This window comes from Channa argus, chromosome 4 (genome assembly GCF_033026475.1).
Source record: "Channa argus isolate prfri chromosome 4, Channa argus male v1.0, whole genome shotgun sequence".
Taxonomy (NCBI): Eukaryota; Metazoa; Chordata; class Actinopteri; order Anabantiformes; family Channidae; genus Channa; species Channa argus.
In genome coordinates this window covers 23,318,041-23,335,202 of record NC_090200.1, presented here as the reverse complement: position 1 = coordinate 23,335,202, position 17,162 = coordinate 23,318,041, and the positions used below count along the sequence as shown (strand labels likewise).

The 17,162-nt window shown below is 37.9% G+C and overlaps 1 protein-coding gene across 1 annotated transcript; it reads left to right on the top strand.

The window, feature by feature from the left end:
- The first annotated feature begins 8,665 nt into the window (after positions 1 to 8,665).
- tgm2l (transglutaminase 2, like) lies at positions 8,666 to 16,909 on the top strand. Its single transcript, XM_067502760.1, has 15 exons — positions 8,666 to 9,189; positions 9,651 to 9,821; positions 11,442 to 11,672; positions 12,019 to 12,137; positions 12,560 to 12,688; positions 13,372 to 13,549; positions 13,943 to 14,075; positions 14,166 to 14,269; positions 14,447 to 14,589; positions 14,762 to 14,861; positions 14,961 to 15,097; positions 15,190 to 15,319; positions 15,408 to 15,568; positions 15,934 to 16,070; positions 16,254 to 16,909. Exons 1-15 carry the CDS (start codon positions 9,084 to 9,086, stop codon positions 16,426 to 16,428), a joined length of 2,154 nt encoding a protein of 717 aa, XP_067358861.1. The 5' UTR covers positions 8,666 to 9,083; the 3' UTR covers positions 16,429 to 16,909.
- Positions 16,910 to 17,162: the final 253 nt, after the last annotated feature.

Below are 17,162 nucleotides of genomic sequence, written 5' to 3'. Positions count from 1 at the left end.
ATGCTTCTAATTTTGGGTTCAACTTAAGTATCTACGGTAAGGAATCCTACACCAAGCATTATAAATTTTTTTATTGCCTTTATCTTTTGTTTCAGGTCAGGCCTGTTGGGCAATAACAACTTTTTAACATGAATTTTGCCACCAGTATCGAGAGTCCAGCAGTGAAGTATGTACACTCGACAAGATGGTAGACATCACTTGATGGATAAAGCACAAGAAGGAGGGACAGAAACATACAATGGAGTAAGGAGTCAAGGAGTAAACAAGGAGTAAATACTATGGGCATGAGGCTGCAGTCTCTAAAATGATTGTAAGTCCTGGGATCACACAAGTCCTAGTGAAATGCCTGTGGCAGAGGGTTGTCTGACAGCAACACCCAGGAGCAGAGGAGACAACAGTTTATAGTCCAGTGTTTGTTGTCCAGTAATGCACTGAGAAACCTCTAGAACCTCATATATCTTATAAAGATTTTAACTAAAGCCCCAGGACCAGCACCCACATTAATAAAACACAGGAAGCCGCAGATGGCTTTGATTAATGTGAGATCTCTCTCTTAGAAGACTTTCATTCTTAATAATTTGATCCCCTCTATGGACCTAGATTTCTCATTTATCACAGAGTCCTGGCTACGACCGGGTGAGCACAGTGAGCTGGCTGAGCTGTGCCCCACCGGTTATGACAAATGTAGTTGCCCCAGAGCCAGTGGATGTGGTGGTGGATTTGTTTCTACTTACAGGAAATTCCTTAAATGCAAACAGTTATCATCTAGTGAACTCTCTTTCTTTGAAGTGCTACTGAACTGAACATTTTGGATTTGTTTGTATCTGATCATAAGCCTATTGTTTTTAGCTGTTAATTACATCAGGGACTCTCGACATCCCAAGTCTTCATGTGTGTTCAATGAGCATTATGCCATTAAGTTTTGTACTCTTTAATTTTGCGGATGTGGCATTCATTGTTTCCACCTGCACTAATGAAATGGTTGATTCTTTCAAGTCACTTTGCATTTCAACCTTAGACCGTATAGCTTCTTTAAGAAACAGACCTGATCTATTGACCAGAAAGCAACCATTGATTAATGAGAACATACAAAATTGTAAACAAGTATGTAGAAGGGCTGAGCATAAATGGAAGTCTTATCTGGTCTTACAGTACATTTTATTATAATGAAAGAAAATGTATTCATTTTCAGTAGGATGATGAAGGATGCCAGAGCCTCTTACTTCTCACAACTGATCTATGGCAATGGTCAGAATCCCAGATTTCTATTTCATACTGTTGATAGGCTGGTTGAACGTCTACCCCCTCATGCCTCTGTCAATTGTGTTGCTGATTGCAATAACTTTTTTCACACTTTATTTCCAAAGTGGAGAAAAATAGGGGTGGTATCACTCAAAATGCTAAATTTCTGAATGTGGTCTGACCTTAACGGAGCTCCCTTAATTATTTCTCTCCCATTACACTGTCTAACCTACTCGATACAATAGCTCATTCAGAAAACATCAACTAGTCCACTTTACAATATTCCAATAAAATTTTTACTGAAAGTTTTAGACTGCTTAGCACCATGCTTGCTTATCATATCAACACATCACTGAGTTCTGGTTGTGTCCCTGATTATTTCAAAGTCTCCTGCATACATCCCATTTTAAAGAAACCTGGTCTTGATCCTTCAATCCTGGACAGCACCGCCCCATTTCCATTTGTCTCTAAAATTCTAGAGAAATTGGTCACACAGCAGTTGCTGACAGTTTTTGAAACAAATAACCAAAAAACCACAGCACAGAGACAGCTCTTCTATGTGTCACAAATGACCTTACAATTAGAGCTGACTCTGGCTTGTGCTCTGTCCTAGTGCTGTTGGATTTAAATGCTGCATTTGACACAGTAGATCATAATATTCTGTTAGATAGACCAAGGCACTGGGTGAGTATATCAGGCACAGCGTTAAACTGGTTTGCTTCATATTTTTCTGATAGGAAATCTTGTGTCTCCATTGACAATTTTATGTCATCCCTGTCCCCCTCTGAGTATGGTGTTTCCCAGGGATTGATACTTGGCGCAAGTCTTTTCTCAATCTACACGCTTCCACTGGGTGATGTTATACGCAGACATAATATTTCACAAGATTGTATGTTTGATATTAGAAACTGGACGTCCTTAAATCTTCTTCAATTAAATTCAAATAAATCAGAAATTCTCATTATTGGACCTCAAAATATTTTCAGTAATAAACTCCCATCCTTAGGGCCTCTATTAAAATTCGTTAAGCCAGTTGCCAGAAATCTTAGTGTTTTATTTGACTGCAACTTGAGTTTTGAGTATCACATCTCTAAACTAGTTCAGTCCTGCTTTTATTATCTTAGGAACGTTGGAAAAATCAGACCTATGTTAAATTTTAATGATGCTGAGACTATTATTCATGTTTTTATCTCCTCTCGTGTAAATTATTGCAATAGTCTATTTTTATTGACTTCACCAAAACGACTTGAAACACCTACAAATTGTTCAGAACTCAGCAGCTCGGCTCCTGACTAGAACCAGGAAGTTCAGTCACATTACTCCTTGTCTTGCAGCTCTACATTGGCTCCCTGTTCATCTTAGGATACATTTTAAGATTTTATTAATTACTTATAAAGTACTGCATGATTTTGCACCATTCTATGTTTCTGATCTTTTAATTCCATATCTGCCATTATGAAACTTAAGATCATCAGACGATGCCTTGTCTGTTCCAACTTCCCAGTTAAAAATCAAGTGGGATAGAGCATTTTCCATCGTGGCTCCAAAACTGTGGAATGACCTGCCTGAGGAAAGCACTTCCTGGTAGAGTCAGTGTGATCTTTGAAGTCTCGTCTGAAAACACATTTTTATCGAGTTGTCTTTCCTGAGATGTGAGATGCTTTTTTTAGTATAAATATTATATTCTACCTATATCACTTGATGTATTTTACCTTGTGCTTTTCTTTGATTTTATATTTAACCTAATTTTATGTATTTATTCATCTTTATTTTCCTTTTTATTGTACAGCACTTTGTACATTGTTTGATAAGGGCTTTATAAAAAAAGCGATTATTATTATTATTATTATTATTATTATTATTATTATTATTATTATTATTATTATTATTATTATTATTATTATTATTATTATTATTATTATTATTATTATTACGCAGCTGCACCTATGACCCAGAGAAGAAAAGCACAGGTGGGCTGGCACAATCTAGGAACTACTCAGAATAATGTGTCATTTTACTTTTTTTACTTTTTTCTGACCCTAGTCGGAGAATCATGTAATAAAGAGGAAGTATGAAGTGTGAACTCAGTTGTGTCACTTCTTTGACGAAACAAAAAGGAAATCTAATGAGGAACACTGCTAATTAGCAGCTGATTCAGAGTTATTGGGAATTACATCTGATGAAAGAGGTTATTTCTCTTTCACACACATATTTGAACTGTGGGTCAAACCCTTTTTAATTCATTAATATTCTGTATGAATGTGGATGGATGATCTCCTGTCCACAGCAGGATGCCCTTCCTGCCGCAACCCTTTTTATCTGGGCTCGGGACTGGTTCCAGGGTTGCCCTTGGTGGCTGAGTGGGGCTACACCTGGTGGGGTGGGATTCAAGCCCACAGCCCTCTGCATTCCAACCCAATTCTCTACCACTGAACTACCAAGCCACCCCGCTTTGTTTTTTAAATATTCTATACTTATTTCTTGGATTTTCTAATTAAATCTTAATAAAGAGATAAACCTAAAGTGATAAAGGCTTTGGTTTATTAGAACCAGTATCATTCTTTTTTCATAGTGTTAACCTAGAAAGTAGTCACACTTTATTTTAATCAGTTGGCTTTTACAGTTTTTATTATTACGTAAATGAGCCCGACTACCATCAAAAGTATCCATCTGCCCATCTAAGTCCTAGCTACAGACCTTTCTCTAATAACAACCTGTTGCCGGTTCTTGCCGTGATATTTTCCCTGCTCATTTTGGACCTTGAACATTTTTCCCTTTATCTGCTCCCATTGTGCACCAGCCTGTTGCTGGACAAAAAAATGGTAGGGTTTCGGGAGGAAGGGCATCCGTCCTAAAAACACATGCCGAATCAACGTGTGGAACATGTTCCACTGTGGTGACCCTGGAAAGGACAAGGCGAAAGCTGTTTATCTAGGGAAACACTTTACATTACAGCTTGTGACTTACAGGGGTAAGTACAGTGAACTTACTTTGTACTTATTAATAACACCAGTGTATATTTGTTGTTACTTTATGACAATAAGCAAATTTTGCAGAATAACAGGGGTAACAGTGTAAGTATTTTGTAGTTATGGGTACTTATTAAATATTACATGATGCGTGCAAATTCTTATGGTGTAACTACAGATACGAAAAGGGTAAGAGGGTCCACTTTAAACCTTTTGCACCTATAATGTAATATTTAATTATTAATGGTGGTAATGGTATGGTAATTAGTGGTTTAGGATACTAGAGTTCATCTGATTTTTCATGTTTTGAGGCAATAAAATTAAAAGCATAATTGCTATTTATTTTGTCAAAAAATTATAATTCTAGTCCCATTTGTTACCTGTAGTTACACCATAAATACAAACAATGAGGGCTGTAATTTAAAATGGAACTTCATACCCTCCTCTTATTTGTAGTTACACAGCAGTTACATCATAAGTGTTCACCCCTATCATATAATATTTAATAACTGCCCCTTAACTTCAAAATACGCACACTGTAGGTATGTTTTTTTTTAGTTTCATTTCTTACCCCAATATTCCCCAAAGTTTGTTTATTGTTATCAAATAACAACAAATATGTATCCTTAGATACTGTGGAGGTACACCATTTTACACCCAGTACACCCAGTAAGTTCACTGTAGGTCAGCAGACCTAAATCACGGACTGTAATGTAAAGTGTTACCATCCATATTTATTATGAAAAAATGAAAAATGAGAGGTAGACCAAGAAAAGTGTCAGAATTTGAATTTGTACTTATCTGTTCTTAACAGTTCAAATGTGTGTGAAAGAGAAATAACCTCTTTCATCCGAAGTAATTCCCAATAACTGTGAATCAGCTGCTAATTAGCAAAAACTAACCGCAGCTCATTCAGTGTTCCTCATTAGATTTCCTTTTCGTTTCGTCAAGTAAAGTGACACAACTGAGTGGATACTTCATACTACTTCTTTATTTCATGATTCTCCAACTAGGGTCACAAAAAAGTAAAAAAGTAAAATGACTCTTCATTTCATGATTGTCTGAGTAGGGTCACAATATGGATAAGGAATAAAGTAAAATGACACATTATATTGAGTTGCTAGATAGTCAATATGTATCGTTTGTGAATTAGTCACACTAACCCAGTAGAAATTGGGGGAGTTGTGTGAGCAAGGGCATCCAGCGTAAAAACACTGGTTTAGTACACACGTCTTTAACCAGTCTCTCCACATCAATATCCATATTAGACAATTAAAACTTGTCAGATATTCTCAGGCTGGGGCATCATTTGGTTGCTGCTGCTGCATGGCTGACAGGAAAAATGTGTTAATCACTATGATGCTGAGCTGTGGAATGCTGCCACATTCATGTTTCGGGAAAACTAAGTCTTTGACCTGAGCCTTCTTATCACACCAGAGTGATAACACAGTGACACATACATGGGAAGGAACTAAAAATGCTATGCACTTCAGTGGTCTTTTATCCTCTTTTATAGGAGTGAGAATGTGCAAATTAACAGTTTCATTTTGCTCCAAACAAATATTGAATCAAATTCTCTAAATCTAAATCTAAAATGTCAATCAAACTAATCAATTTCAGGCACAAAAGCCCAGGCAGTAATAAAACGGAATTGAAATCAACAAATAGGCTTTGTCCAGCAACAGGCTGGTACACAATGGGAGCAGATAAAGGCAAAAAAAGGCACCAGGTGGAAAATGAGCAGGGAAAATATCACGGCAAGAACCGGCAACAGGTTGTTATTACAGAAAGGTCTGTAGCTAGGAGTTAGATGGGTAGATGGGTACTTTTTGATGGTAGTAGGGCTCATTTACGTAATAATTAAAACTGTAAAAGCCAACTGATTAAAATAAAGCGTGACTACTTTCTAGGTTAACACTATGCATAAAGAATGATACTGGTTCTGATAAACCAAAGCCTTTATCTCTTTAGGTTTATCTCTTTATTAAGATTTCATTAGAAAATCCAAGAAATAAGTATAGAATATTTAAAAAAACAAAGCGGGGTGGCTTGGTGGGTCAGTGGTACAGAATTGGGTTGAAATGAAGAGGGCTGTGGGCTTGAATCCCACCCCACCAGGTGTAGCCCCGCGCAGCCACCAAGGGCAACCCTGGAACCAGTCCTGAACCCGGATAAAAAAAACAAATGGTAGGGTTGCGTTAGGAAGGGCATCCGTCATGAAAACACATGCCAAATCATTGTGTGGAACATGTTCCACTGTGGTGACCCTGGAAGGGAAGATAAAGCTGTTTATCTTTGATTTAACAAATAAAGTGGTTTCTACCGGCATTTGTCAGCATTTGTTATTGGGAATTAGTTCTGATGAAAGAGGTGATTTCTGTTTCACACACACATTTGAACTGTAGGTCAAACCCTTTTAAATTCATTAATATTCTGTATGAATGTGGATGGATGATCTGTCCACAGCAGTTTTGAGTTTGAACTTAGTCAAGTCTAAACATCTAAGTCAAAAAAACAGCTTAATCTGTATTAACTAACCTTTGATTTTCCAACAGTTTGGTTTGTTAATAGAACCAGACATATGCTTTAATAAATTATATAGAGAAAATCTATACTATGTAAATCTACCAGAATTATACATACAAATACACTTGTCTCAGTCTTACAATTTTTAAGGAAATATTTCTATGTTTCATGTTTTCATTTAAATATCAAGTCAAAAAAAATGAGCAGTAGACCAAGAAAAGTGTCAGAATGGTATGTGATGTGAAGTGAGTTTCTTTTTTAAGAGAGCAGAGGAAGTACAGCAAAGATCTGTCTTAGAATCTGGCAGCTTAATCTGGAAGCTAAATTAATCCTACCAGAGACTGAAGAGCAGAAATAGTCTTTGAGGAAGGATACTGTAGCAGGGAAAAATCACTTTTTTAAGGGGCGAAAAGGGGCCAAAAACCTTATAAACACTGAAGTTGTATACCACTGAAGTTGCAGTTTACATGCATGTCCTTCCAGGCTCATATTTATCCATGAGTCCAAGTGGATGTCTGTGTCAGTTGTAATTCAATTCTGAGATATATGTTGACAAGTATGGACAGTGACCTTAATCTTTGACCTTTAACCCCCATGGATGTTTGTGCCAAGTTTGTGCTAATGCCATTACTGTAATATTGTGATTTCAAAGATGGGAGGGACAAAAAAGACTGAAATGATGTAACTGTGACTTTGACCTTTTACCTAGGGCCACCAGAGCACAAGAAATTTATTGTGGAGTCCAACAGGATGTTTGTTTCAAATTTGAAGAAATTCATTCAAAGCATTCCTATGAAATCATATTCCCAAACATTATGTGAGGTCACAGTGACCTTGGCCTTTGGCATCAGATAACAAGTACTAATCAGGTCATACTTGAGCCCAAGTGGATGTTTGCAGAAAATTAGAAGAAATTCACTTTGACCAGTTTTGAGATTTCACACTCACATGAATGGATGGACATGAGGCCAGAGTGACATTGACCATTGAGTTTTATATTGATTCAGTGTATTCTTTTGTCCTGTTGCATGTTTGTGCTAAAGTTAAAGACATTCTTGTGAGGCATTAATGTGATATTGCATTCACAAAAAATTGTGGGGATAAAAGAGGCATACTGACCTTTGACGTTTTACTACCAAAATCAGTTCATCTTCGAGTCCAAGTACACATTTGTGTCAAATTCAAAGAAATCCCCTTAATTTATTCCTGAGATATTGTGTGCACAAAAGAGGGACAGACAGATGGACAAACAAAAGGTTGACTTATAGATCTGGGGCTAAATATTTGTTGAGAAATGTTGTCATAAAAAAACACAAATTTAGATGATAAAACTATTATTTAGACTGAAGGCAGAAAGACCCACAAACAAGTAGCAGCTAGAAACAGCTGCAGAAATGGCTTTAACTCCTGATTGGTTACTGCCACACTTTTGTCAAAGCTCTTGACTTGACTTGAGTCTTTTACAAGAACTCAACGATGAAGTAGGCAAAATTTGGTTGCAAAATACAAAAAATCTGTTATTGAATAATCATGGGATGTGTTTGTTTATTCAACGTGGGGATCAAGTCATATGTGACTCAACCCAAAGATTAGCTTGTCACTCGATTAAACTAAATTACCGTTACATGTTGGGACATCTAGCTCAATAACAATCTTTATAATAAAACTATGTGAAATAAATCTTCTCTCAATTATGGTTTTTCAGCTGTGCTAGTGGCCTTGTGAAACTGCTCTCTAAATCTGACAGAAAATGTATGGACACAAATAAGTAAATTTAACTTTATATGTTAAATGTGCTTCATCCATTGCTGTCCTGTCCTATCATAATGAGAACACTGTGCACATTCTGATTAGAAAAATGGCTCTTGTGTAATGTCCAAAGACTGAAGCCCACTAACGCATATTTATTTTAGTCTGACATAAGAAGTTGTTACTGGATGTTAGTCATATCTATTTGGCTGTAACCTAGTGTATTAGCCTTTAACATGGTCATTCTCAAATATGTGCATGTACTAACATCCACCCTTCAACATATATAACAACAAAGATACCAGTGTCTTTCTTGCTGTAACTAGAATGACAAACCCACTCAAAACTATCACTCAAACAAACATACACATACACACAACCACTGTCCCTTCCCTTCCTCACCCTTAAACACACACACACACACACACACACACACACACACACACACACACACACACACACACACACACACACACACAAGGACCAGGTTTTTGGTAAGTGACATCAGAGGTCAAAAGAGTGAGAGAATATTTTAGGGTGAGTGTGCGTCAAAGAGATGGGAGGGCCTGTGGCGAACTGTATAAATACAGGACTGTGATGGACCCCGAGCATGAAACAAAGACAACAACACATTTGAAGATACTTCAAGAAACATTTCACCTGACTTTGACAGGAGGAAGATCTGCAATGGCCAACAGCAGCAGTAAGTGATTTTATCTGTCAGTCTTTCTGTACTCTCAGCATATCAAGATCAGTCTACATCTTTTACTTACACTCTCTTTCTGTGGTCTGCATTACAAACTTTAAGGGAGGTTACAGTGTGCGTAAAAAATGTGCTGATGTATGACCCAACACTTGGTCGTGATATGACCCATCCTCATTCTAGCAGCCAATACTCTACAAGCCTTCAGGCGAGGAAACAAGTCTTGCCCAACAAGGATATGTTTTCAAAAACTTGAATTTGATTATTGTTTTCACTGTCACAAAGGTTGACTTTTTTGCACAAGGGTTACATGATGCCCCTGTAAATTTAGATTTACTGTACTGATAGATATAAGTCTCAACTAACATAACTTTATTAGCAACTTCATTCTGACTTGTGACACAATGACATGACAAAATTTGTGTCATGTCACAACTTTTTGTCTCTGTTGGTCCTGTTAGGTTTGATTATTGATGTGGATCTGAGAAGTCATGAAAACAACTTGGTTCACCACACCAGGGAGATTGATCGGGAGCGCTTGATTGTCCGCAGAGGTCAGCCCTTCTCCATAACAGTGCAATGCTCTGGCTCTCTGCCCCCCAAACACCACCTGGAGCTGGTCCTACACCTTGGTAAGTACAGCCCAAGTTTATGAATAATTCTGCTGAGATCACTAAAAATTGTGTTGCCTGACAGTGATCTGATGCAACTTTACACAGACTGTTTCCACTGAGGCATGTACAGATTAGCATTGTGGTAACACTTTACAATATATATTTATCCTATAACTCATTATATGCAGGCAGTATATTCAAATAGAGCACCTCTTGACATGCTGTCCTTGCCCCTTTCTTGTCCCATGTTTCCTGTCATTTCGTCACAAAATACTATCAAAAAAGGCATAAATGCCCAGAAAAAATGTTCTAATGATAAAGTGTAAAATAAGAGAATACTTTTTCATTAACGTTTCACTTGAATTTAAAGACATAACCAAACTCAAAGCTTGAAATTGTGTTGTAAGTCTTGTGGATTGGAGTGTATTGTTTTCTTCCAGATAAAGTACCATCTTATTCCGTACCTTTAAATAACTATGAACATTTTTAACACTGGAGGACTAATGATGTAATCACATATGACCAATTTAATTTTTTTGTGCATTTGACAAAACAGTCGATGGTCAGTTAAGCAATAAATTAGTAAGTTTGCTTTTTGATTTGCAATGTTGAAATACAGATGTACATTGAAGAAAAACACATTTACACATAAAACTATAGCCAAACATCTACATTGTCAGTGTATGGACTTAACTTAAGGATATATGTTGTATGTATATTTACATGCTACACAAGCAATTCAAATTGATTAAATTAGTATTACTTCTTTGGTAGTGTTTATGTGGTATAGTAAAGGATCACGTCACACAGTGCAACAATGTATTTCACTCATATGTATTTTAAAAGAATGAAGCTCTGTGGCATAGAGGAATAGGATTTACTGTAGACTTGGCCACATAGACTACATGTGTTACCAGTGTCAGTTTATTATTGCTTTTGGCCTTTTTAGAAGATTAATAATGAATATGAGAATAATGTACAGTTGACAAGCACCCGTTTTTTAATAATGCTTTTTTAAGATGACCTGGCAAAGATTCTGCAGAAGTGACCTAAATTAGTGCATTCACTTTTTTTTTTAAATTTAAGCTATGGAAGGTTTAGGTAAAATGTATTAACATTTTTGTTGTTATGAGTCCACCATTTAATTTAAAGTAGAAAAATGTAGCATATACACTGAGCTCTAAGATAGGGGGCAGCTTTAGCTCAGTTGGTAAGGCAGTCGTCCATGGACCACAGGGTCAGTAGTTCGATCCCTGATATGTCAGGACACTGAACCCCTAGCAGCCCATTCTCATACCCAACTGCGCAATGCCAGTCCAAGCCTGGTAGAAATTGGGGATGGTTGCATTTGGAGGGGCATCTGATGTAAAAATGTGCCAAATCAACATGTAGACAATGATCTGCTGTGGCAACCCTTATCATGGGATAAGCCAAAAGGACAGAAAAAACCCACTAAGCTCTAAGACATTTTGCTGATGTCAATATTTTATGAAAATCTGTTCCTTGTGTGGATTCAGAAATCTACCATCATGCTCATTGAGGTTCACTTTAAGAGCGGGAGGAGGTTCTTAGGAAAAGCTGTTTTTTTAAAACCTCTGATAAGCAGTAAGATGATAAATCATGTCAACTTTCTTTCAGGTGAGAGAGATGAGGCTGTGTTCAAGGTTCAGAAGGAGAATGGGGCTGGAGACAAGTGGTGGTTTAACCAGCAGGAAGTGCAGGAAGAAATGCTGCTGACTCTGCACAGTCCAGCAGATGCCATCATTGGCCATTACCGCATGGTTGTGCTGTTGATGTCACCAGATGGACACATTGTAGAGAAAACTAATATCATTAGATTTCACCTGCTTTTCAACCCATGGTGCAAAGGTAAAAGATAAACCCAAATGTTCTCTGTATCTGCTTTTTTCTTTTTGTTCTAACTGCACTCATGTACCACAGCTTTTAAACATAAAATCAGACTCAGCAGAAAAAAAGAATCTAAACAATAGATGTGTTTTCAACATGATTTGCCTTAAAGAAATTTAAGGAGTATAATCACCAGGGGCTTCTTTTACCTAGTTTTTTTTAGAGAAATAAACACTATGACAGATACTTGTTACCACATATCAACCCAAATGTGAATTTAAACTTTGTCCATCTAAGACAGCTTTTTCCACCATTTATTATGTTGATAATAAATGCATCTTCTCTGTGCTACTTGTTTGTGTCTTAGATGATGCGGTGTACCTTCCTGATGAGAGTCTGCTCCAGGAGTATGTTATGAATGAACATGGACTAATTTACACTGGGACCTGGGATGACATCAGTAGCATGGCCTGGAATTATGGACAGGTAAAGCACACATAAATATCCACTGATTGAAAGGTTTGAGTACTGTATATCTGTCACTCCAGTGGGTGACCTGTGTGAATTGTCACAGTAGTGTGACAGACAGCAGACAGAGGAAACTTGTGTGCTGGAGGTGTCAGAATGTATCCAAACCACACAAACAAGGGCTTGTCCCTTTGCAGCTGGCTGGGAAGGCAGAAAGGAGGACAAACAGACAGGCAGTGTGTGTTAGACAGGCAAAGTGACAGGATAAGTTGGCAGACTGACAGACAGGATGTGGTGGAGCAGATGCACGCATACACAGACTGATCATGTGTAAAATCAGTTTTTTAAATATATTGGAAAGCATCTCTGACTCAGCAACAAACGTTTCTTTCCTTGGTTTTGTTTCCTAAACGATCTCCCTGTTTCTTTCTCTCTCTCAGTTTGAGAACAATGTGATGGACATCTGTTTTGAAATCCTGGACAAGTCCAATAATGCCCTCAGGAACTCCGTGAGGGATATTGAGAACAGATCGGACCCTGTCTACATTTGCAGGATAATTTCTGCAATGGTAACAATGTTCTCATTTGCTTAAGAAAAAGGACTGACAACAGTATAAGGAAATGTATTTGCATTAATTTTCATTGTCACTGTGGTAACACATGATCAGATTTTGCACTTTTATCTGGCTGTTATAATTTGGTATGTAATACTGTCACAGTATTGTTTTTTTTATAATTGATTAAAGTAGTGATCATTGTAGGTTAATACTTAACACACACATATTTGAACAGAAAACTAGACGCCATATTATTCCCACACTAGAGCATCATGGGTCTTGAATCTTATTTTGTTTATGTCATTTTAGACATTAGAGACACACAGCTCATGTAATCAATCCATTCTTGTTCTTCAGTTGTTGAATGGGCCTGTCATGCTTGTCCTTTGTCCTTGGTTTCTTTTCCTCTGGGATGCTTTTGGTTTGATTCCTCTGTTTTTAGGATAACTACTCTAAGGCATATTCCATTGCAAGGCCTAAAAGGCTTCCTCAGGTTACCACTGATGTCGGCTTTTCTAGCGTCTTTGACAAATGTTAATATCATTGAACTTGTCTTGCTCAGTGACCCCCATCATGAAAATTAAACATCTAGTACAATCACAGAAATACATAAAAAATGTACATACTGTATTTAAACTTGCAGTAAGTCACAGCTTTGAACTTATCCCCTTCACTTGCTCACTCCATATGTCCAGGTGAACTCTGTAGGCGACAGAGGCGTCTTGTCCGGTCGCTGGTCCGAGCCGTATTCTGATGGAGTATCACCAAGTAGATGGACCGGCAGTGTGCCCATCCTCCGGAAGTGGAGCGAGGCTGGGGCCAGGGCGGTCAAATGGGGCCAGTGCTGGGTGTTTGCCGGAGTTGCTTGCACAGGTGAAGCTTTCACACATATCAGTGATGACACATGATTCGTGGGGTTCTACAGTTTATTACTGTAATTCTGATTATAAATAGCATCAGAAATGAGCGTCACACATTGAAACACTTTACAATAAGAACAAATTTATACATCTATTTTACCAAAAAGGTCCGCTCACTGCATGACACTAAAAAGACAAAGGAAAGGAGGTGAAAACATTTAACCATTTAGTAGAAGCTTTTATCTAACTCAACATGCATGATGGTAACACAAACCCTAATTTCAGTGCCTTGCTGAAGAACACAGTAACATGAGGTGTACAGGAGTTAGTAGCAAACCCTCTTTAGCAATGAAGCCATAGCCACAATAAAGGTACAAACTGTCATAATGTAATGTATGTTTCACAGTGCTGCGCTGTCTAGGAATCCCCACACGCCTCATCACAAACTTCTCTTCAGCCCATGACACGGATGGAAACCTTGCTATAGACATCATGTTTGATGAAAACTTTGACAATTTTAAGAAAAACGAGAGTACATGGTAGGAATACAGACAAAGCATACATAGATTTTGAGGAAGCTGATTCATTAGTAGTATTACATAAAGTAATGCAGTATACTGTAATTTTAGGAACTTCCACTGTTGGGTGGAGTCCTGGATAAAGAGAAATGATCTCCCCAAAGGAAATGATGGCTGGCAGGTTTTGGACCCCACCCCACAAGAACCAAGTGATGGTACATTTATCATTTCTCACCTTACTGTGTTTTCTAAGCTCTTAGGTGTTAAAAAATAGTAAAAATGTTGGTTTCAAAGCTGTTTGGTCTTACCTGTAATCAAACTGAATCAGTGTTTAAAAAGACAAGTTTTCAGAAAACGAAAAATCCATGACAGAAAGACTTTTTCCTTTTCAGGTGAGTATTGTTGTGGTCCGTGTCCAGTAAAGGCCATTAAAGAGGGAAATCTGGGAGTAAAGTACGATGCTCCGTTTGTCTTCGCTGAGGTGAATGCTGACATTGTCTACTGGATGGTTCAACGAGATGGACAACGGAGGAAGGTAACTAATTTGCAAAACAAAATGTACGCAGAGTTAAATTGATCGGCTTTAAATTAGATTCATAGTGAACATGCATATTTGCGTTAACTGATCAAAGTCTTGACTTTTAAAAACAAAAATGTGATTATGATGATATCAGATATGATAGTGATGTTTGTGATCATTGCTACAGATTAGAGTGGACCAGAGTAATGTGGGAAGGAACATCAGCACCAAAAGTGTTTATGGAGACAACAGAGAAGACCTCACTCTAGACTACAAATATCCTGAAGGTTAGTTTGCAAGTCACATACAGAAGACCTGATAGTATATTGTTCTACTGTATCTGACTGTAATTAGAGGGTAGTTGTGATGGAGTGTCTTCCTCACAGGATCCCTGAAGGAGAGAGAAGTGTACGAGAAGGCAGGACGCCGGGTCAGTGATGAGAGTACAGAAGCAGGACAACTGCATCTGTCAATAAAGCATCCTAAGCCTGTGTTTGGGACAGACTTTGATGTATTTATTGAGGTATGTAGATTGTAAGTGGATGAACGATTGAAAAAATGGATGGATTAAATCTTGAATGAAAATTTACAGACAGTTAATCTGTGAACCCACAGATAAAGAATGAAGGCGATAAAGAAGCTAAGGCTCAGCTGACCATGCTGGCGATGGCTGTAACTTACAGTTCTGTCCACCGTGGGGACTGCAACAGGAAGATGCTCAGTGTTACTGTGCCAGCTCATCAAAGTTAGTAGAAAATCAAATAACCGCAGTGGCTGTGTCTCACTTGTGTAGTTTTTACAACATGTGTGTGTGTGAATGCGTGTGCGTTCAGCTCACAGGGAAGTGCTGCGTCTGCACTATGACGATTATGTCAGATGTGTCTCTGAGCACCATCTGATCAGGGTGAAGGCATTCGTAGAGGCTCCAGGGGAGAATGAACCTATCATGGCCGTGGCCAACATCCCACTGAGCACACCTGAGCTTCTCGTAACGGTGGGTGTGCACGTCCAGTATTAATAGGCGGATCATGAAGTTACTGATATCTTTGGACAAAAGTTATTTTTTTGTCCAAATAAAAGGAGATGACTGCTTACAATAAAAAGTGTTTGATTGAACAGCTCTCAGTCATGAGAAGATGAGCTACAGCAGCAGTACACCAGTGTCTTTTTTGTTACGAACCTGAAGTGCATTAGAAACATCCCACATATTATTCTAGAAGATTGTTATGCCAAGATTTAATATAAAAAAAACAATTACTGATTTAGGGATTTGTGAGGTGTGATGTTTTCTGTTGTCAGATGTGGAAACTGATGTCCTACACTGTAATATGCACCTTTCTCTTTAACTTTTTCCCCCAGGTGCCTGGGAAGGCGTTGCTACAGAAAACAATCACAGCCTACATTTCCTTTACCAATCCTTTATCGGCCCCTCTGAAGGGTGGTGTGTTCACTGTTGAGGGGGCTGGTCTCCTGGAAGCCACTGAGATCCATGTTGAGTAAGTACTGAATAAACAGTCATCACTCTGAGGCTTGTGCAGAGCACTGACTAATAAAATACAATAGAAAGTATTTATGTCACTGTAGAAAGTCAGTCATACATACTAAAGTATAAGTTGGTTGTGTCATGGTTAGAATAAACCTGAGCATTCATCGATCTCTGTCTTTCTTTTCTGTTTCAGTGGTGATGTTTCTCCAGGCCAGAAAGTGTCTGCGAAGGTCTCCTTCTCACCCATGCGGACTGGTGTGAGAAAGCTTCTGGTGGACTTTGACTCTGACAGGCTGAAGGATGTAAAGGGAGTCGCCACGGTAGTTGTACGCAAGAAATACATACCCATAATAAGTGGATTTAATTAAAAACCTGAAAGCTGACTTGACAAATTTTAACTAGAGAGATAATGTGACATGTCCTGGATGTGTAAATGAATGGGGACCTAATGAAAACCAAATATACAATGTGACTTTTAAAGTGAAAACTGCAGCAAAATATATAGTGAACTATACAGAATACTGTGTGGAGAATGGGAATTTTCATTTTATGCACCATTTTGTGAGAATGCTCCAGCATTTCTATTGGTGAGTTGGAGGGTGTGTAGTAAGTTTCTATCATAATTGTGAAAAGTGTTGCCACAAACAAACAAACAAACAAACAAACAAACAAGTTTATTCAAATAAAACAAAATGTTATGCAGGTGACCCAGTGGAACCACTATAACAGGCTGAGCACATACCTCACAAGATTGCGCTCCTGTCTCACAAGGTGTGATGCAAATTCATATTCTCTTTAGGCAGAATAAGTCTATTTAAATTACATGTGTTTTCCAGAATGACATGCACACACACACAAAAAAAAAACACTGGACACACTTTAAAGTTACTATGTATCAGTTTTGAACATTTCTGATATTTGACTGTATTATTCTTGGCAAAAGATGCAGTTATTTATTTATTTTTATTCTTGTTGATCTCCCTACTCAGATTAATTTCTTGTGTTTTTTTAACTGGCTGAATTGGTGCAAGCCATCACATAATATTATTCTGCTATTATGTTTTGTTATTGATAAAAACTATCTGATCACAGTTGCACTTTT